The sequence below is a fragment of the Marmota monax genome, unplaced genomic scaffold (genome assembly GCF_021218885.2).
Source record: "Marmota monax isolate L192 unplaced genomic scaffold, Marmota_monax_Labrador192_F-V1.1 WCK01_AAM20220418_F8-fsc00005, whole genome shotgun sequence".
Taxonomy (NCBI): domain Eukaryota; kingdom Metazoa; phylum Chordata; class Mammalia; order Rodentia; family Sciuridae; genus Marmota; species Marmota monax.
This window is the reverse complement of record NW_026692254.1, coordinates 32,177,667-32,198,366: the sequence shown is the minus strand read 5'-3', so window position 1 is coordinate 32,198,366 and position 20,700 is coordinate 32,177,667. Positions and strand designations below refer to the sequence as shown.

General features: G+C 45.0%; 1 protein-coding gene across 3 annotated transcripts in view; it reads left to right on the top strand.

Annotated features, from left to right (window-relative positions):
• Cemip (cell migration inducing hyaluronidase 1) overlaps nt 1-20,700 on the top strand; it is a 169,188-nt gene that overhangs the window by 109,429 nt on the left and 39,059 nt on the right. For all 3 annotated transcript variants that reach the window (XM_046438539.2, XM_046438531.2, XM_058577597.1), the window contains 2 exons: nt 12,514-12,689; nt 14,481-14,690. In XM_046438539.2, the coding sequence (XP_046294495.1) occupies nt 12,514-12,689; nt 14,481-14,690 (386 nt within the window). The remainder of the gene's footprint in view (nt 1-12,513; nt 12,690-14,480; nt 14,691-20,700) is intronic.

Genomic DNA, 20,700 nt, shown 5'->3' with positions numbered 1-20,700 from the left:
GTAGGAAAGTTATGTCCAATTCATTCTACTGTCTTTCGTATTCCCATCCTCTTCCTTTCCTTCATTCCCCTTTGTTTAATCCAGTGAAATTCTTCTTCTCTCCTCCACCCTTATTTTGTGTTAGCATACACATATCAGAGAGAACATTCAGCCTTTGGTTTTTCAGGATTAGCTTATTACACTAAGTACAATAGTCACCAGTTCCATCTAGTTACCAGCAAATGCCACAATTTCATTCTTCTTTGTGGCCAAGTAATATTCTATTGTGTATATATGCCACATTTTCTTTATCCATTCATCTGTTGGTTCCATAGCTTAGCTATTGCTAAGTTTTGGTGCTTTCAGTCCATGGTTGGTTGGCCCCATTGCTTTTAGGCCTGTGGTGAGGGAGCACATCTTGGCAGGAGCACATGGTTCAGGAAGTGCCTTACCTCATTGCAGCCAGGAAGCAGAGAGAGAGGAAGGCTGAGACCCCTTAGAGAGGTGATCAGAAACACAGGACGAGGCTCAGAATTGAAGCATTCTCCTAGCACAGTCCCCTGGTCAAGGCAAACCACATGGTCAAATTCATCACACATGAGCTGGAGAAAGCTTTCTCCCATTGAGGTTGAAGGGGGAAGGGGTTAGAAAATCTGTTAGAAAATAATTGAAACTACCACGAAATTACAAATCTCTTCTTTCTACAACTTTTGGGTTTTCCTTTTTCTTTTCCTAAATCCTGACTCAGAATCCCTATGATTTATGTTGTGTGAGGTTACTGGAATCACAGATTATTAGAGATAAAAAGAGACTTCAAATGTAATCTTGGTCAGTTATTCTTAGTTGGGAGAGTTTTTATCTATTAGGGTTCTTTGGCTGTAGGCAACAGAATTCAACTTGATTATGTGAAACAAAAAGGAAGTTGACTGAAGTCCTATTTGGCTCAGAGAACTAAACTAGAAGCTAAACAGCTGTGCTAAAAAAAGGACAAAGAATCAGGATCTTGGGTAGAAGGAGCCAGAGAGAAGCATCTCCAGAGCACCACTGTCTTGAGGAACTTGCTTAGTTCCTGGGAAGCTGTGCTCAACAGTCACCTTCCAGGAGAGAGTGTCTGACCAGCTGGTGGCTGGTGTGCTCATCCTGTGGCTAAGAGAGGCAGGGATTTTTACTGACAGTCCTTTTCAGATGGCACCAAGTCATTCCCTAAAGGAAAAGTAGGATGTACTACCAGAAGAAAGGAAAATTGATACTGGGCATTAAAAATATCACATGATACAGAATCATAGCATGGGGGCGGAGAAAGTATTTGAATTTGAAATAGGAGGAAGACTATGGATCAAGAAGGCATATTAGTGTATTCAAAATATATGTTATTTTGGAAATAAGCCTACAGAAACTAAATTCAACATAGTCTTTTTGACTGGTTGAGATGTGCTTGAGACAGAATTTGAGGGAACATATTTTTTAAAAGGTGAGAAAGAGTGATGGATTTTTTATTTTATTTTATTCTTGGCTGAAATGGACCTGGGTATCATGTGACTGAGGCCCTCCACAAACACCATGGCTGTGATCCCAGGGCACAAATCCTGGAATCTGCTAAAGTGAGGTTCTAATCATTTTGGGGGAGATAGTAACTTGGCAAGTATGGCCAGAGAGGGGAAGAAGGCAGCCACTAGTGGGTGGAGGCTGAGCTAACTACACATTTGTTCTTGGACAAGATGAGAATCTGCTTTCTAAATATTTGAATCCTATATTTTTTGAGAAAAGCTTTGGAATATCTTATCATAAGCACAAGTCCAAATGAACCTGACAACCAGGAAGAAAAAAAGAGTGAAAGACACATGTCTAAGTAATAAAAGACTGGTGGAAGGAGAACAAATTCAGCAAAGTGGGGAAAACTGAAATTAGCAGAAGATACTGTTTTAAGCTATAAAACTGACCTCTGACTTTCCTAGTATCCAAAGTAGAGAAACTTTACAAGTTACTAAACTATTATTATCTAATAAAAGGAAAAGGACCTGAAGCCGAGCACAGTGGTATAGGCCTATAATCCCAGCGGCTCAGGATACTGAGGCAGGAGGATTGTGAGTTCAAAGTCAGCCTCCGCAAAAAATGAGGTGCTAAGCAACTCAGTGAGACCCTGTCTTTAAATAAAAATACAAAATAGAGCTGGGGAAGTAGCTCAGAGGTCGAGTGCCCCTGAATTCAATCCCCAGTACCTCCCAGCCAAAGGAAAGAAGGAAGGAAGGGAGGGAGGGAGAGAGGGATGGAGGGAAGGAGGAAGGAGGAAGGAAAGAGAAAACTAAGCCACCTTTCTCTTAGCTCTGAGCTTCTGAGGAATTCGCCCCAGGGGTTGTCCCATGATTGATACTGCACAGTGAACAACAGTTCCAGAAGAAGTTTATGCAGAGATGCTCTCTGTGTGGCTATTTATTGATGGGGACATGATGTTGGTCACATTCTGTGAAAACATTTTTGTTTGTTTTTGCTTTAACTGCAGACTATCATAATGAGCACAGACTCTGGAACTAGGTGTCCATGATTAGAATTTCAGGAATGCCGATTATTAGCCATGTGACATCAGTTTGCTCATCTGTAAAATGGAGATAATGATCATAATTACTTCATGAGATTATTGTGAAGATTTAAGTTTATATACCTGAGGCACTTAAATGAGTCTGGCACACAGTAGTGGCCAATAAGTGCTAGCTGCAGTTATTATTAATATTAGGTGCAATCTTTTGACAACTAAGCTTAGAGATGGGAAGAAAAGAAAGGGCATTGCTGGCAGGCTATTGGTTGAACTTTGTGTATTTTGCATTTTATTATTTGGGGACATGCAGGTAGAGAATGTGTAGAGAGAGGAAAGTATGCTTAGGCAGCTTTGTGTCACCTGACAGAAACAATGTAGAGGAGGAAAGGTTTATTTTGGCTCATGATTTCAGAGATTCACTCTATGGTCAACCAGGTCTAAGGCAGAAACATCATGGTGCACAAGGGAATGGTGGAGGAAAGCTGCTATGCTTATGGCAACTGAGAAGCAGAGAGTAGGGGGCTAAACCCTTCCGGGGTACACCCTCAGTGACCTACTTCCTCTAACTAGGTCCCACTACCTAGTGATCCATTCAAATGAGTTAATGACCACTGATGAGGTCAGAGTCCTCCTGATCCAATCATTACCTAAAAGTCCCACCTCTGAACTTTGCTGCATTGGGGACCATGCCTTCAACACATGAGCTTTTGTGGGGATGACATTCCAGACACAAGCCATAACAGGAATCAAACTATTTCTATCATTATTATTAACCAACATTTAAGGGCTATCACAGGCCTGCAGTCATTTTCCTGCTTGTTGTGATGCCAATTGATATGGATGCCAATTTTGTGATTGTGTCTGCCATATTCTTCCTCTGCCCCCAGATTGAGCAGGTGTCCTAGTTCTTCCTCCACAGGGATACACAGGAAGGGGAAAGAGCACTTCATCTTTTACTCAACAAGCAATTGAAGAGCTTCTATTTTGTATCACACTCTCAAATGCCATTGTGAGCAAGATGAACATGTTCTTGGCCCTGGGGAAGTTGCAGAACAGCAGGGAGAATAGACATCCATCAAAGAAGCATTCCAATAAAAAGAAACTACCTGCTACAAAAGTAGAAGATGGGAGATACTGTGAGTATAGGAGAGAGGAATTTGGCAAAGTCAAAGCATGCAGGGAAGCTTTCCCATAGGAATTCAATTGAACTAGGGCTGGAGGAAGAGTAGAAGGTATCTAGGAAAGAGTCCGGACAAAAGGAACACAGTGCGAGACTTTTGCTGGGGAATGGGGAGCATTCCACTATAAGGAGGACCAAGAGCAGTCAGAGTAAAGAGCATGAGAGCTCACAGGGCTGCAGAGCGAGGAGAGACCACAGGAAGTCATGGAAGGCCAGAAGCCCATTAGATGTCCACTAGCAAGGAAGGCCTTTCCATGTCCACATCTACAGGAAGGCACTCAGAGAAGCAAGTTTTTAGTGACTTTTAGACCCTAGGGTCTTCATCAATGACTTTGTGTCACCTGGGGACAATGCTTTGTGGACAGGCTTCTGGGATGTCAGATGTCCCCCTGACTCAACAGGAGCGGTATTCAGACCTTTGAGTTGATATCATTGCTCATGACTCTGGACAGCAACTGTGGCTATCCAGGAGGGTGAAAAGCCTGACTTTGAGCCCTGGCCAGCGTGGAGGTGGATGGAAGAGTGGTCCTGGAAGAAGTTCTCTAGGTATGTTCAGACACCCCCTGATTTGTAGCTGTGTTGGGCACCCTGACAGCTGGAGGGGAGATCTCACTCTTAGCAGCTGTGGGTGCCAAAGTTAACCCTGATATAGAGGGACCTATGAGACGATGGAGCACCTCTAGCTCACCCTACAGTGAGGCCTGGTTATTGATGCTGAGTGGTGCTCCTCTTGACAATGTTTGACCAGCAGGACTAGCTGAGCTGCCCTTTGAGGCCCCTTAAGGTTAGATTGAAAGTGATGGGGGCTACTCCAGGCCCTGACTATCAAGGAAGAAGGACAAGTGGAAAAATGTTGGACTCTCTTCAGGATCCTCTAGACCCCTCTTATAGCAGTACCTGTATCAGCCCCACACCCAGCCTACCTCTTGCTCCCTCAAAAGGGCAGACCATCCACTTTTCTCAGAAGCTTTGGGGTGTCCATGGAAGCAACTGGTGAGCAGTGTCACAAAAGCCCCAGGTAGCAGTGTGTCTGCATCTGATGTCCTGGGCAGGCTCATGTTCCTCCTTTTTAGCTCTAAGCCCATTCTCTGGCTCTCCATCCCCCCTTTGCTGGAGCAAGGACTCCACCTGTTCCTGTGTTTTCCAGACCTGTGCCCCCACCACAAGGCTTAGGTTCCACCTTTCCAGGCTGCAGAGAGGGATACATCCTTCCTGGATCTTCCTTTCTCAGTCTCCAAATTCCAGTAAACAGCCCTTTAATTCATTTTAAGAGTTTTCTGATGGAAAACAGATGGGGGTAACAAAGTCATAAAAATGTGTGAATCTTCTAAAAATATATTTCAAAGCTTTGCTAACCACAGTGTGATTCCCAACACCTCGATGTGGCTGTGGCAGTTGAAAACCTTCTCAATTTTCTGTCCTGTTTTCATTGCTACTTCCCACTCTGCCTGTAAACACTCCCCACACCTTTCCATAATACTATTAATAATAAGAATGAGCGTTTACTGACTATATCTGCTTGTTCCTGGTAAGCCTTCAGGTATTCCAAACACTTTATGTGAACCATCTTGTTCTCTCTTTCTGAAAACCTGATACTGTGAGGGCTACTGTTTTTGTCATGGCACAGATGGGGAAACAAGAGTTCCATGGAAATAAAATGTCGAGACTTGTTTTCCAGTGTGGTGGACACCAGCCACAAGTGGCTATTTAAATTCAATCAAAGTTAAATTAAATTTGAAATTCTGTTCCTTAGTCACAGTAGCCAGGTTTCAAGTGCTCAGTAGCCACGTAGGTTTAGTGGCTACACCATCGTGGGAAAAAGTGCTTGTGGGTCATGCTAGTGTAGACCAACTAAGTCAATATCAGAGTCAGGATTTAAACTCAGGTTCCAAGCCTATGTGTGCTACTTTGTGCTTCCTCCATAAAGGCCACTATGCTCATTGTCTCCCTCCAAGAACGATGGCAGAGGGTGCCCAGGCACTCTGTGGTTTAACTTTTCCTCTCTGGGACCCTCCTGTCTGAGTCCCTCTGGAATCATCCTTGCGTCCAGTTGTCTGGGAGGAGCAGACCTCATCTGATTCCCCTGACTCACTGGGTCCCACCAGGTCTATGCAATAAGTACATGCATCTGCTTCTCCCATTGGAAGGTGCTTAGTGTCTGTTTACCTCTCAACCTCAGGGTGCCTACTTCTGTGCCTGACATGTAGACAAGGCTTGGTGATGGTAGAATGGGGCACCTGTTGCACCTGTCAGTTAATACAGAAAAGGCCAGTGTTTTTTAAAGTTCTTTCCCCAGGTCTCCTTCCTACTTGTCCAGGGTACTCATGAACCTTCTGGATTATCTGGGACAATTCTGACTTCACCATATCTGCTTGTTCCTGGTCAGCCTTCAAGTATCAGTGCTTTCAGAAGAAAAGGATGGGTAGAGACCAGACAAGATGGGATGATGGGGAGCCAGGCACATGACTTCTCTGGGATAGCAGACTGAGAGTGGTCTGTGAATGTAACATGGGACTCTGCAGTGGGGAAAAAAGCTGTGTGTCTGAAATATTCATGCAACTCTTGGTCCTCTCAGGAGTCCCTCCATCTACCTGTAAGTCACTCCTGTATCATGACCAGCTTCCCCTATGGAACAAAAAAAGCTACCGAATCTGTTGCCCATCAACTCCTGTCATTAAGGCTGACACTAGTGGTGGGAGGCCTGGTTTTCAGCCTTAACGTGGGGACAATGCCAGAGACAGCTGCATGTGTCATTTTTGTCATACTGGCTTCCTACCATGTGCTGTTTTAAGCACATACCATGGATTAACTCACTTAACAATCATAGCTACCTTTTGAGATATGTGCTATTATTATCTCCATTTTACAGATGAAAAGCCCGAGGTTCAGGGAGCTTAAATCATATATATGCTCAGGGACTCACAGCTAGGAGCTGTCTCCCAGCCTGGCTCCAGAGCCACAAACCTCCCTTTCACTTTCCCAGTTAGAAGGAGCCAGGTGGATGAGATGTGAGATGTGAAATAGCAAAGACACTCTCAAGGAAGGATGCCATCTGGTCAGGCTGAAGGAGAAGTTGTATGGGAGACAAATCCACAAGCAGCAGGAAGTTTTACTCTAACAATCTCTCAGCCTGGTAGGCAGGGAGCTGATCTTAAAGCTGTCTGATCTTTCCCATGTCCCTGGCTATCAGAATCGAGCCTGTGGCTCTCTGTGCAACCCCTTCCCTCAACACACTCAGCTCTTTGTGGGGTTGACCCTATAGCAAGTATGCTTTATGCTGTGCCTCTCAGGACCCAGTCCCTGGAGCTCATTCTTTGCTATGGTCAGTTGTTATGCTGCTTCTAGGGCATTGGCAGCCTGTTCTTTCTTTGTACCCCCAAGAACAGCCCAAGGTCACCTTGCTTGGGTGAGAAAGTCTTTGGGAGTTTCTCTGAGCATTGCCAGTCAAGCTGTTCTTGGAGTGTCCACTAATAAAGAAAATAAACTCTGGATCCTGCATGAGTGAAGCCATCGTATTTAGAATGCCAGGATCCCAGAAACCCAAGGAAAAGATTCCCCAGTTCTGTAATAGAAGGGCCAATTTTTACTCCCTGTTTATCTGAAAAGACTGCTTTGAACTGGGGTGATTTGACAGACCAGAACAGCAGAGAAGAAGGTGCTTAAAATTCTAGGGTCCTTCAAATGGTCCTCAAGATCTTCCACTGAGAAGCAAAGAGAGAGACAGAACTTGATGTATAAGAGATTTATTGGAGGATGCATGTGAAGTTCAAGGGAAGAGGGAGCAGAAGCGGGTACAGGGAGACTTCAGAACACAATGGGTTCTGACACCTGGGAAAGGAGAGAGGGAAAGAAGGGTGGTTAAATATGAAGAACTCTACACTGAGAGACAGTTCTGAGAAAGCCAGGGCAGTTCAACAGGGAGTTCTGGAGCAAAGACTGCCTGGGGGAGGTATCTCTAGTGCTGTAGGAGTGAACGATTCCAGTATTCTGCCGAGTACAGTAATTGGGCAGAACTCAAGGAGGTCATGGCCCTGGGAAAACATTAGCTATTCCTGAAGGTGTGGCATCCAGAAGCTGTCTGCTCACCACACTCTTTGCAGGAGGAGTTCTTGAAGAGAAATCACAACAATGCTCTTTTATGACCACTACAAGAGAGGACCTGTACTTGGAGATAAAGTCAGAGTCAAGGATTCATGGAGTAAAGATATTCTAGAAAGAGAGGTCTAACCCTTGAGAGCCCTAGTCTTTAAGTCACAGAATGGAAGCTAACCTGTTTCAAATTCTCTTCTTTCTTGAAGTCAAAACCCTGGTGGAACAGAAGCCCTGCCAGTACCCATGTATGGTGTCCTCTCCTGACCTCTTTGGCAGGGCACGGACCTTTGACCTGGACCCTGGGAAGGGTCCAGGCTCACAGCACTCACTTAGCTCCAGAGCCAGAGTTTGGTGGTTAAAAGAAACAGTCCTCTAGTGTCAGTCACATCCCATACATTCTCCTCTGGGCTCTCCAGCAGATCGTGGTATTCTAAACACCATGGCTCCCCTCATGTAGGATCTTTATTAGCGGATACTCCACGGAACAGCTTGACTGGCGATGCTCAGAGAAACTCCCGGAAACTTTCTCAACCAAGCCCTGAGCACCATCTGATCTTCCATTTCCTCAAATTGGAAACTAGGAAGTTGTCTTAAAAATGGTGGAAAGCTCTCTGATTTTATTCTCCATGATTAAATATAATTATAAACGATCTTTCAGATCTTTCAGATCCATCCATCTTTCAGATCTTTCAGATTCCATCCTCTGCTGGACTTGTGTCTCTCTCCTCATCAGCCATCCGCCAGGCTCCAGGCACACTCCAGGCACAGCCTTCTGTCGGGCTCCACCAAGCTGGTGGTCATTCAGAAGCCAGTGCAGAGCTCATTCTGGAAGAGACTGTGTCCCCATGCCTGGGAAGGTCCTGTAACTGATATGCTTGTGAAGCCACAGAGCCCACAGGCAAGGGTAAACCAGGATAGAAAGATGGACTGGCTTCCACAGGGGTGCCCAGAGGGAACTTGCTTTTGGACCTTAAAACTAAAGACATCTGATTGCACGACCAAAAACCAGTAGTAGCAGTGGGATGTACTGGAGGAATGGGGGCCAGCAATCTGCAGAGCTAACCTGTTTCAAACTCTCTTCTTTCTTGAAGTCAAAACCCTGGTGGAACAGAAGACTTGCCAGTCCCCATGTATGGTGTCCTCTCCTGACCTCTTTGGCGGGGCACGGACCTTTGACCTCTGATGTCTCAGGGGATAGAGTAAATAGATTCTTTGTGATGCTAATTTTTATAATGCCTACTATAGTTTGGATCTTTAATGTCCCTCAAAAGCTCAGGTGTTGAAGGCTTGGTCTTCCACTTGGTGTTGTTCGGAACCCTTAGGAGGTGGGGCCTAATGGGAGGTTTTAGGAAACTGGGGGTAATGACCTCAAGGGGATTGTGGTGTCATCCTTTCTCTGTTTCATTCCTGGCCAGTTTTCCTTGCTACACAGTGCCACCATGATGTACAGTGCTACCGTAGGCCCAAATCAACAGGGCTAATCAGTCATGGACTGAAACCTCTGTAACTTTTAATCAAAACAAACCTTTCCTCTTTCTAAGATGATTATCTTAGGTATTTGTTATAGTAAAGAAAATTTGATTTAATATCTGAGGTTGATTGATTGATTGGTACTGGGGATTGAACCCAGCCAGGGTCACTTAACCACTGAGTTGCATCCTGAGACCTTTTAGTTTTTGTTTTTGTTTTTTGAAATAGGGTCTCACTAAGTTACTTAGGACCTCATTAAGTTGCTGAGGCTAGCCTTGATCCTCCTTTTTCAACCTCAGGAGTTGCTGGGATTATAGACATGTGCCACTGCATTTGGCCTGAGACTCTTTTTTTTTTTTTTTTTTTTTAATTTTTTTTATTGGTTGTTCAAAACATTATAAAGCTCTTGACATATCATATTTCATACATTAGATTCCAGTTGGTTATGAACTCCCAATTTTACCCCAAATACAGATTGCAGAATCACATCGGTTACACATCCACATTTTTACATAATGCCCTATTAGTAACTGTTGTATTCTGCTACCTTTCCTATCCTCTACCATCCCCCCTCCCTCCCCTCCCATCTTCTCTCTAATCCCCTGCTTTTCCCTAAGAGCTCTTCTCTTTTCTCTAGGAAAACTCTACTCTTAGTCAGAGGTCCAAATCTCCATTCAAATGACACAGGAAAAAAAAATATTCTCTCAAGCACCTGGCCCCCTCCTGCCCCAAACAAAAAAGTTCTGGGTGATCAATGAATTTAAGAGGCAGGAAGAATGGATCATTAACAGAAATGAACATAACCACAGTTAAAAAAAAGAGTCTCAGTAACTGTAGTATGTTACTGAGACTCTTTTTTAATAACAACTCTGTGGTAATCCAAATAATAGTCCCCAGAAATGTCCTCATCCTAATCCTCAGTACCTATGAATGTCGCCTCACACAGCACAAGGAACTTTGCCAGTGGATCACATGAAGGCTTTCTGGAAGAGATTATCCTGGATTATCTGGGTAGCCCAATGTAATTATAAGTGTTATGTAAGAGTGACAAAGGAGGGCCAGAGGGAAGAAAATGATGTGATGACAAGAGCAAATACAGAAGTGATGTGTGTGTGAAGAAGGAATACAGACAGCCACCAAAATATGAAAAAGGCAGAGCACAGATTTCCCCCTGAAGCCTCCACAAACAACCAGCCCTGCCAACACCTTGATTTTGACCCCATCAGACTCATTTTAGACTTCTGACCTTGAGAACTGTAAGAAACAAATCTGTGTTGTTTTAAGCTACTAAATCTATGATAATTTATTACAGCAGTGATAGGAAACTAATACCAACTGTCATGGAGATATTTTCTGAGTTTCATCATGCATCTATTTCACATCTTGAACTAAAATGCTTCAAAGAAACCACCATCTCACTGAGTCTGCAGAATTCTAAAACCATCCACATCCTTAGCAATACTGCAGGCGCATAGGATGTGTGCCAGGTGAAGGGGTGGGCAGGGCTCAGCTCTTCCTGTGGTTGAGGGAGCACAGGAAGGTCATCATGGTGGGTGCTGCTCATAGCTAATTATAACCATGGCTTTCACATGTGGGCACTGGCTGTATCTTGGGCTGAGGCCAGTGCTACTTTGCTCCAGTCAAGGTCATAGTGAAAGCCAAGTGGTGTAGGTGGTATGGTTCAGGCTGAGACTTCACATGGGAGCTTGTTGCTTTTTGTAATTACACCCTCAGATGGAAGATGAAGTGTCTACAAGCCAGGTCAGCAATCTTAGTGAAGGGCCAAATTTAGAGCCAGGCTAAACATCTCTTTATTCCAGAAAAGAATTTGGGATTGTTGTGGAGGAAGAATTTGGGGCTGCAAATTAAAGACACTTCCAAAGCGTGAACTGTTGCCACTCTACAAGACCTATAAAATGTTACAGGACAGCTATAAAATTGCTCAATTTAAGTTTTTGTAGATGTCCTCTATATAGGATGGTGGGACATAATGAGTAAAGATATATTTTCAACACAGATGAAGGAAGAGGAGATAGAGGGAAACAGTATATTTGGCAAGAGATTTGAGTGGTGTGGTAGGAGGGAGAAAGTAGAGAGAAAACTGTGGGGGAGATACAGACCATCAGTTCAAGGACTCTGGCCATAGCAGAACAGAGACTGACAATTGCTGGAAGGATATTAGTGAAGGTCTTTTGTCTCTTAGTTGTTTTTGTTGTTGTTGTTATTGGTGGTGTAGTGGTGGTGGTTGCAGTACTAGGGATTGAACCCAGGGTCTTGTGCATGTGAAGCAAGTGCTCTGCCACTGAGCTACATCCCCATTCCTGTCTGTTAGAGAAGTTGGAGAACAGAGCATGTGAAGCCCAAATGGAGAAAGAAATGAAGCTACTTAAAGAGGTGAACTGGGGGAGATAAGAATCTTCAGACTATGGGAGGAGGTAGGGCTAGGATCAGCAGTACAGGGAAAAAGTGTCCTCTCCAAGACTGGAGGGGAGAAGACTAGGTCAGTACAGAGTGAAGTGGAAGATCTCCACTATTTCATGCAGTGCCACTGTGGCACCCCAATGTGGTAGGCACAGAAGCTGGGAGGTGGCTCTTTCTACAACTTCAAGGTATAGATCCACACCCATGTGAGGTTGAGGAAGGCAGAATACAGATTTGCACTGCCCTACAACAGGGGAATTAAGTAGAGTTTTTCTGTCTTCTTAAGAATCCCAGCTCATAGGCACTTTCTAGGGTGTGACCTTTGTAGGATCACCCAGAGACTAGATTTCTTCTCTCGTTTGTTCTGCTATCTCTAGGGCATGCTTCTCATCAGTTGGGTGGCAATGGCCTATTAGGGCCCATGTACCTTCTAGCAAGTTGGGGGGCAACCTGGAAGTTGTACTCAGTACTTCTCCTCACATCCTGTGGCCACACTTAACTGCAGGGAGTCTGGGAAATATAGTTCCTATGGGTAGCCATGTGCCAGCTAAAATACAAGACAGTCTAATACTGAAAAACAGAAAAGGGGATAAATATTAGGGAACAATTAGCCATGGGCAGAACTAAGCATATATAATTGTCTATCTTTGCTCTATATTTGGGTACATGACTTCACCTCTCCGGGCTTCATTCTTCTTTAAAACAGGACTGGGGGTCTTGGGGGACCACCATGGCCTGGTATGAATAAGCTGCAGTCATGGAGCACCTGGCAGGGGCCCAGAAACCAGTAGGCACACACTCAGTACCTGCTGGTCCCCTTTCTCCCCTTCCGCCCTAGGAAAGCCGTTGTACCTACATATTGGGGAGGAGATGGACGGTGTGGACATGCGAGCAGAGGTCGGGCTCCTGAGCCGGAACATTGTGGTGATGGGAGAGATGGAGGACAAATGCTACCCCTACAGCAAGCACATCTGCAACTTCTTTGACTTTGATACCTTTGGGGGCCACATTAAGGTATGGCTTTGCCTGGCTGAGGCTGTCAACCCCACCAGGAGAATTTCCAAGGTGTTGGCCTATAGGTAGGGACTTTTTGGAAGGGGATGGAGAAACAGGAATTAGAATCAAAGGAAGTGCAGCTCCTGGGAGTTGGAGAAGTTTCATGTCTTTTCCACTGCTGTGATGTTGCACCTTTCAGTACTGGAGAACAGAGAGTTTTTGGATCCACCTTGGGAATGGTTCTCTCCTAGAGGCCACAGGGAACACGGCTTTCCCTGCTCATCATTGCCGCCTTCCTAGCTTCGTTATTTAACCTGATCATGTCCTGAAAAAAAGTCATGGTTACAATAGATCCATTACAGCACAGACAAAACAACAAGCAGGGGAGTGGAACTAGAAGTGGCAGCAATTATAGCTGAGATTTTCTGGTAAAGAGCCAAGGTCAGACAGACCTTCTGAGCTGCAGGGCTCTCACTGTGCAATAAACAAAAGTGATGCTCGTTCCTTGGAGCTCAGGATCTAGTATCAAGAGAAATTTCTTTTGCATCTCTATACAAAATGCCTTTACTGGGCCTATTAAATAGTGCAAAATATGGAAATTTCTTCTTGTGGTCATTGATGCCAATGTTGATAGCATGTATTATCTTGGAGTTTTGTGAAGATGGTTCTCTTGAAGGTGCTTTAAGGATAAGATTTTTGGTATCTAATTGAAGAGGCTAATGAAGTGAAACTTAGAGTTGGCAATGGGGAGGGACCCTGCTGGTATTTTACATGAGACAATTCTGTGTCACGCAGGCCTATGTTACAGCATTTCTAGAATCACTGGCTCCTATTCATTAAATGCTAATAGTGCTTTTTAGCATTACTTCTAATCATTTCCAGTCCTTTTCTGGGGACAGGGTGGGAAACTCTTTAGTGAGACCACAGCAGAAATAGCAGGTCTATTATTCAAGCTGCTGCAACTCTCTTCCCAATACTGAGAGTGATTCTGAGTGATCAGGGCACTCTTGCCCACTGAGCCCAAACTAGTCCTCAGGATCATTCTCAACACAGCTTCCCCAGGGATCCACCACTGGAGTTGGGATTCCAGTAGACACCTATTTTGTGGACAAATGGTAGGCATGTCAGAATTATCTTCCTTTCCTGGAAGTTGGCTGAGCCCAACTTCTGACAGAAATCACTTTCAGACTGTGCTTTCTCTATGAGCTTCTGTAACTCTGGGTATCTGTGTGGTCAAGGGATTCCCCTGAGCTCACAAGGAGTGGCTCTGAGCATACTGTGAAGAGAGCATGTGAGCTCCCACTACTCCTCACATGCCAATAACGGGGAGATCCATGAAGTTTCCATAATCAATATCCCCAACCCTCTGTTGGGAGAGGGTCTCAAATGGTGGGCATGGGGAGGCTCTTACCACCAGGCCCGATGGTCCTCCATATTCGTTCCCCAAACTGGTAGGGCATATTATCTGCCAGCTCCACCAGGTTATCCCAGGATTATCCCTTTTTCATAATTGGTGGATCAGGAGGCAGGGTAGGAAAGGCAGAGCAGAGCAGTCCCAGGTATTGCGCAACTCCTTAGGGCTTCTCAAATCCAAGTAGTGCATTGTTTTGCAACATCCTCAATCATTAGTAATGCCTTTCTTGTCTCCCTTTCTGTAAGAAGAGGCAGGCATCCTAACCAATATGCACAGAACATCTTTGACTTACCCAGGCGGGGATTGACAAAGCACTCTGGGGACACGTTTGCATTGTCTGGAAGCTCCTCAGGGCTTCTTCTGACTCACCCTTTCCTCTCCCTCTCCACTTCCAGCTTGCACTGGGGTTTAAAGCAGCACACATGGAGGGCGTGGAGCTAAAGCACATGGGGCAGCAACTGGTGGGTCAGTACCCAATTCACTTCCACCTGGCTGGAGATGTGGATGAAAAAGGAGGCTATGACCCACCCACATACATCAGGGACCTTTCCATTCACCACACCTTCTCCCGCTGTGTCACCGTCCATGGCTCCAATGGCCTGTTGGTGAGTACCTCATGCAAGAATGTTTGGATCTAGACATTTAGTCCTGGACCACTAGAGGTTGAACCATCCTTAGCTCAGATTCTATCAGTTACTAGCAGGTCACTCACCAGACAGGAAGGAGAATGAAATCCAGGGATGGTTTAGTGGCCATGTGGCACGACAGATCTATGAATGCAGACCAAGGTGTTATGCCAAGATCTTGGCTGTGGCATCTGCTGGGCTGACTGGAGGTGGTAGCAGCCATGGGCTCCTTTCTTTCTGTTTCACCAAGAATCTTTCAGATCTGGTGCTGTGAGAAAGACCTTCACCAGGAAACTGGCATACATGCCAGAAGCTTGTCTTGATTTTTGACAGATAATTTGTGCACTAAACTGGCCCTACTCTAAATGAACTAGTTTTACAAGCCTATCACAGGTTAAATCCAGACACCAGATTTTTTTTTCTAATAGGATGTTGAAAAAAAACATTTGCTAATTATTTTTACACTAAATTGATAATTTTACACTCATATCAACTATCCTAAATAACTTTACTTACATCCTCTATAAACTTTACAACTGGAAGTCACAAAAAGGAATGCTGCAAGCTGAATCAAGTAACCAGATGTGTTTTATTTGACTTAAAAAGTGTGTAAAACTGAGTGTGGTGGTACACACCTGTAATCCCAGAAACTCAGGAGGCCAAGGCAGGAGGACTGCAAAATTCAAGCTCAGCCTGGGCAATTTACCAAGACCCTGTCTCAAAACAGGGGATTGAACCCAGGGGCATTTAACCACTGAGCCACATCCCCAGCCCTTTTTATTTTTGAGCAAGGTGGCTAAGTTGCTTAAGGCCTAGTAAAGTTGCTGAGGCTAGCTTTGAACTTGTGATCCTTCTGCCCCAACCTCCCAAGCCTCTGTGATTACAGGTGTGCACCACCTCACCTGGCTCAAAAAAAAAAAAAAGAAGAAGAAGAAGAAGAAGAAGAAGAAGAAGAAGAAGAAGAAGAAGAAGAAGAAAGAAAGAATTAAAAGGGAGCTGGGTTGTAGCTCAGGGGTAAAGCACCCCTGTGTTTAATTTTCAATACTATAAAAATCAAACGGTGTCTAAAGAGCACTTGAATTTGTTTCCATCATTTAAATGCTGAGACTCTGCATGAACAGCTGGATTTCTGGCTCCTCTTGAAAAACAGGACTGTTGGCAGCAACAGTCCCTCTTTACTGTAGAACAACATGGGTTGGAGCAGAGTCGCAGCTGCCCCGCTAGCCCATGCACACTCTCCAGTGTCAACTGGGCCTGCTACTGCCTATTCCCTGGGTTGTTGTCACTCATCTCACTGCCTGCTGGCCCCTGTAGACAATTGAGATTGTGACCCCTACTTTAAACCAAGCAAAATGACTCTCACCATGAGGCGTGTGGTGAGGGGAAGATGAGGGAGGGGAAGATGAGGAGAGCTGTCAGCATGTCACTGAAGAGCTACTTTCGGTTCTATTCAGTGTGCTCTTCTGTTATAAAAGAATGCCTGTTGTCTCTGTGGTCTCAATGCTCTGATTTAAACCCCCCACTGAGTGTAGAGGAGAGGGCAAGATTTGCTGAGCCCTGTCTACAAGGGCCCAGGTTCCAGGGCTTGATTCACAGTTTTCCAGCTGTGAAACCTTGGGCAATTTACTTAACCTCCCTGAACTTCAGTTTCTTCCTCAGTCAAGTGGTAAAATGACATCAAACATTTAGGACTGTGGTGAGGATCTATGAAATGCAAGTGCGACAGGAAAGACCCAAGACCCCTGCCTGCCAAGTTCACTGGAAGTGCTTGTCCCAAACCAGGCCAGATGCTCTCAGTAGGTGGTAGCAGGGCTGTGCTGCCACAGCTGTTACAAAATGTGGGACTTTTTTCCTGGCTCAAGGAAGAAGGAAAAAAAAATGTTTTTGGCTGATGCTGAGAGACAACAACGTGACTTACAATAAATTCAGAATGTCAGGAATTTGGTAGTAACAATAAGCTTGGGTTCTGTAAACAGATGCCCTGAGTTCCAATCTATGTTCTGCCACGGATGAGCTGTCTAATTGTGCACCAGTTGTCTTACCTCTCCATGCCTGTTTCTTCTTCTGTAAAATGGGGAGGATCTTGTTTCCAGGACTGATGGAACAGAAGACACAGGCAGTGTGGAGACTAGTGCTAGACTCCCATCTAGCTCTGGGAGAGTCACAGGATCTGCCCTGTTTCCCCTGTAATTTGCAGGAAAAAAAAAAAATAAACACACTCAAGCATTCTCACTCAGGTTGCCAATCAAGGTCAGAATAGGGTGGTGAAAAGAACAACATAGAATATGGTAAGAAAGGTAACAGCCATGCATGGTAGTACATGCCTGTAATCCCCTTGACTTGGGAGACTGAGGCAGGAGGATCCAGGTTGGAGCACAGCCTAAGCCACTTAGAGAGATCCTGTCTCAAAAACAAAAAGGGCTGGGGAAGTAGCTTAGTTTTAAAGTGCCCCTTGGTTCAAAAGCCCCATCTGAGCCTCTAGAACTTTACTTGTGCTAAGAACTTATGTTAAAAGTTTTCTCCTTAATTTCAGGCCAAATTGCCTACATTTAACTTCATTACAGAGAAAAATAGTAAGAGTGCCAGAAGCCTATAATTACAGTTCAGAGTCTGTTGGAGTGGGAGCTATTCTGAATTTCAAAGCAATCACACACATACATGAGCACACACGCACACACACACACACACACACAGAGGCATAGGCATGCACTTACACCTGGGTGTGGACCTGTGCTATGCTCACCCACCTGGCTGGCCTTGGATGACCTATTGAATCAACCTGGTCTTCAGTTCCTCAGATGTGCTATGAAGAATGTCATGGCTCCTCCTCAGGGATGTTTGGTTAGAAAATGCAGGTGAAATGTTTTTGGCTGTTATAACAGTAAACTTTCCCCAGAGCAGTGAGCCCGGGTCTTAGCTGCAAACCAGGGGGAACTGGGCAAGGAGTGCTGAGTGGAGCTGAAGGCATTGTGCCCTTGGGGCACCCATCAGGGCAGCATTGAGGGTGCACATCTCAGAGGGGATACATGCAAGGGAGAGCAAGCCCAGGCCTTTCTCCAGGAGTCTGAGTTAATGCATCTAGGCCAGGATACCAAGAGATGCCTGAGGCAAGACAGAGGCAGCAGGTGAAGGTGGCCTTGGATCTATCTTATTTGGAGCAGCCAGATACATTAGCCTCACATACAGTAGAGGTAGACTCCTGGAGTAGAGTCTTGGACAGCTTCTTGAGCTTCTTGGATTCTTGCCACCTTAAATACCAAGGCCTTCCTCGTGCCTGACTCCCAGAGGTGCTGGCTGTCAGACCAGAGGGAGCATCTGTCAACTCTCAGTGTCACCCAGATGCCAGATGGCCAATATACCAGCTGCAGCATTGGCCTTGTGGCCACACAGGGATCTAGCCTCACTCAGCTCAGCCACGCTCGACAGCCAAGCTGATGAGGTAGGATTTAGAGTCATAGCCCTGTTGTAGCCTTTCCAAACTGAAGCCAAATTATCATGGCTTAGAATCTAGATGAAGTACAGGCCTCTAACTCTCTGAGCCAGACAAGCAACACAGCCATACCCCTGGATGAAAGCTGAGGTTTTACAGATTGGCACCTCAGTCTGTAAATGCTTCCCTATGGGGGCAGGAAGTTCCACGCTCAGAATGCTGCCACAGCAGCTGGACACTGTCCATTGGAATTTTGCATTTCTTTCCTTTGTTTTGGCTTTAAGGATTTACCAGTGACTTGCTATGTCTGGGAAGATGTTTTCAACTGGCAGGATGGAAGTAACCCAAAGACACACAAGGACACAGTTCAGATTTGGAATGCAGAGGCCACTCAGTAGCATCTCAGAAGCATTTTTCCTAACATCTCCCCTGCTCTGGAGGCTGGCTGGATCCCAAAATGGATAGGCACAGGCTCATAGAAAGAGGGTTTCCATGCCAAGCCACGGTAGTGCATACCTATAATCCCAGAACCTGGGAATGCTGAGGCAGAAGGATTACAAGTTTGAGGCAACTTAGGGAGACCCTGACTCAAAATAAAAAATAAAAAGGGCTGGGAATATAAGTGTCCCTGGGTTCAATCCTTGGCACCACACACACACACACACACACACACACACAGAGAGAGAGAGAGAGAGAGAGAGAGAGAAGGGGTTCCAAGTTATGCAGATCTGAGAGGTGCTTAACACTCATGCCCAAGGGGATCCTGGGAGCCCCTCACTTGTGGGTTCCTCCTCTCTGCCTGTTAAACATGCTCTGTTCATCCAGTACCCACATTGGGCAGCCCACCTTTGTTATTTCTTTTCCTTAACCACCAACTTTTGCAAAGAGTGGTCAGAAATTGACATTTCTGCCAATTCTGTTTCTCACTCTTCTGCTAATTAACCAAAATGTGGGCTTCTCAACTTTTGCTTTCCCTGAGCCTTGGTGATAGTGCTTAACGGTATCTCTCCAGGGGGTTACCATTGAGCCAGGTATGGTGGCTTATTCCTCTAATCCCAGCAACTTGGAAGGTTGAGGCAGAAGGATCACAAATTTAAGGCTAGCCTCAGCAACTTAGCAAGACTTTGTCTCAAAATAAAAATAAAGGGCTAGAGATGTAACTCAGTGGTAGAGCACTTGCCTAGCATGTGCAAGGCCTTGAGTTCAATCCCCAATTTTTTTGGAGCACCCCCCCAAAAAAAAAAGTGTCACCACAGAGCTCAACAAATCCACTGCCCCTTCTCTCACCTCATGAATATCTGTACTCGTTTTCAATGCTATTGCAAGTGTCAGTAGAGCCTTGAGTTTGAAGAGCATAGGGTCACAGAGACTGATGGTTTCCTCTTCTGTAAAGTGAAAATAACAATAGAATCAACTTCAAAAGGTTTTTAGATTTTTGACATACTGAGCAATGATATTAAACAATATCTTCACTATGTGGCTCTGTATCTAACTGCTCTGTGTGACCATTACTGGTTCCCAGAGATGGTAGTTAGTATCCCTACCAAAAAAGAGTGTCCTTTGAGTGAAATGCTCTTGCCAAACACCACATGCATGTGCTCCTCCCTCATTTTGGAAATTCCTGTTCCATGCTACCATAGTAAGTGTTTTTGATAAACACAAATGCCTAACTGATTATTCTAAGGATGCCTGAGCTCACTTAGTCATAGAACCCTTTTTTTTCACGCCACTTTTGCATCTCACGAAATTGGCACCTTGTAGAACAGAGTTTGGGAAGTACTTCTCATGGTACGGCATGGTTGGTGGTGTCCTTTTTGATAGGCAGCAATGAGCGCCCAAGCTCCTAGATGCTGCCGATACGGGAACAACCTGCTGAATGCACATTAGCTGCAGGCTGGATGACTGGGGGGTGGAAGTGTGTCTTATTATAATTCTGAGTTCTTAAGCAGGGTGCAGGGAAATCACCTTCCTAATACCTTCCTGGAAGACTATGAACCCATCCCAAGACTTCTGTAGAAGCCAGCAAAGACTCTGGTGTGGGTTCTGCTTATTTTCACCTCCTTTTCTCTTTAAGGCAGAAGAAGGGGTATATGGGAGAAGAAAACAAATTCTTTTCTTCTTTCCCACCTGGTATACTACCCAAAATATATCTTTGACATATATGCTTCCAATAGCAGCCAGCTGTTTGAAACCAAGATGTCCCCAAGAGGCTGCACATGTGGCCTTGCGGGTTGTTACCTAAACAGTTCCAAGTGATACTGTGCATATAGACAGCAGTCAGTCCCTACATCTTCGGGTACACACCCTTCCTTTGCCATTCTACTAAAGACTGCTGGAGCCCCACGTGCCTATGACCTCAAAACTCTGAGGATTGTGGGAGAGGCTTCCATTTTTCCTGGATTTCTCCCTTCTCTAGTTTCTTGATTTCATCATCTCCCTCGTGTCATGTATTTGTTCTTTTCTCTCCTTCCCACCTGAGTTCAAATGTGGAATTTAGATGTTTGCCCTTGATTTTCCCCAAACAAAGGTCCTTGGTAGATTGGGATAATAGAGTGGGGG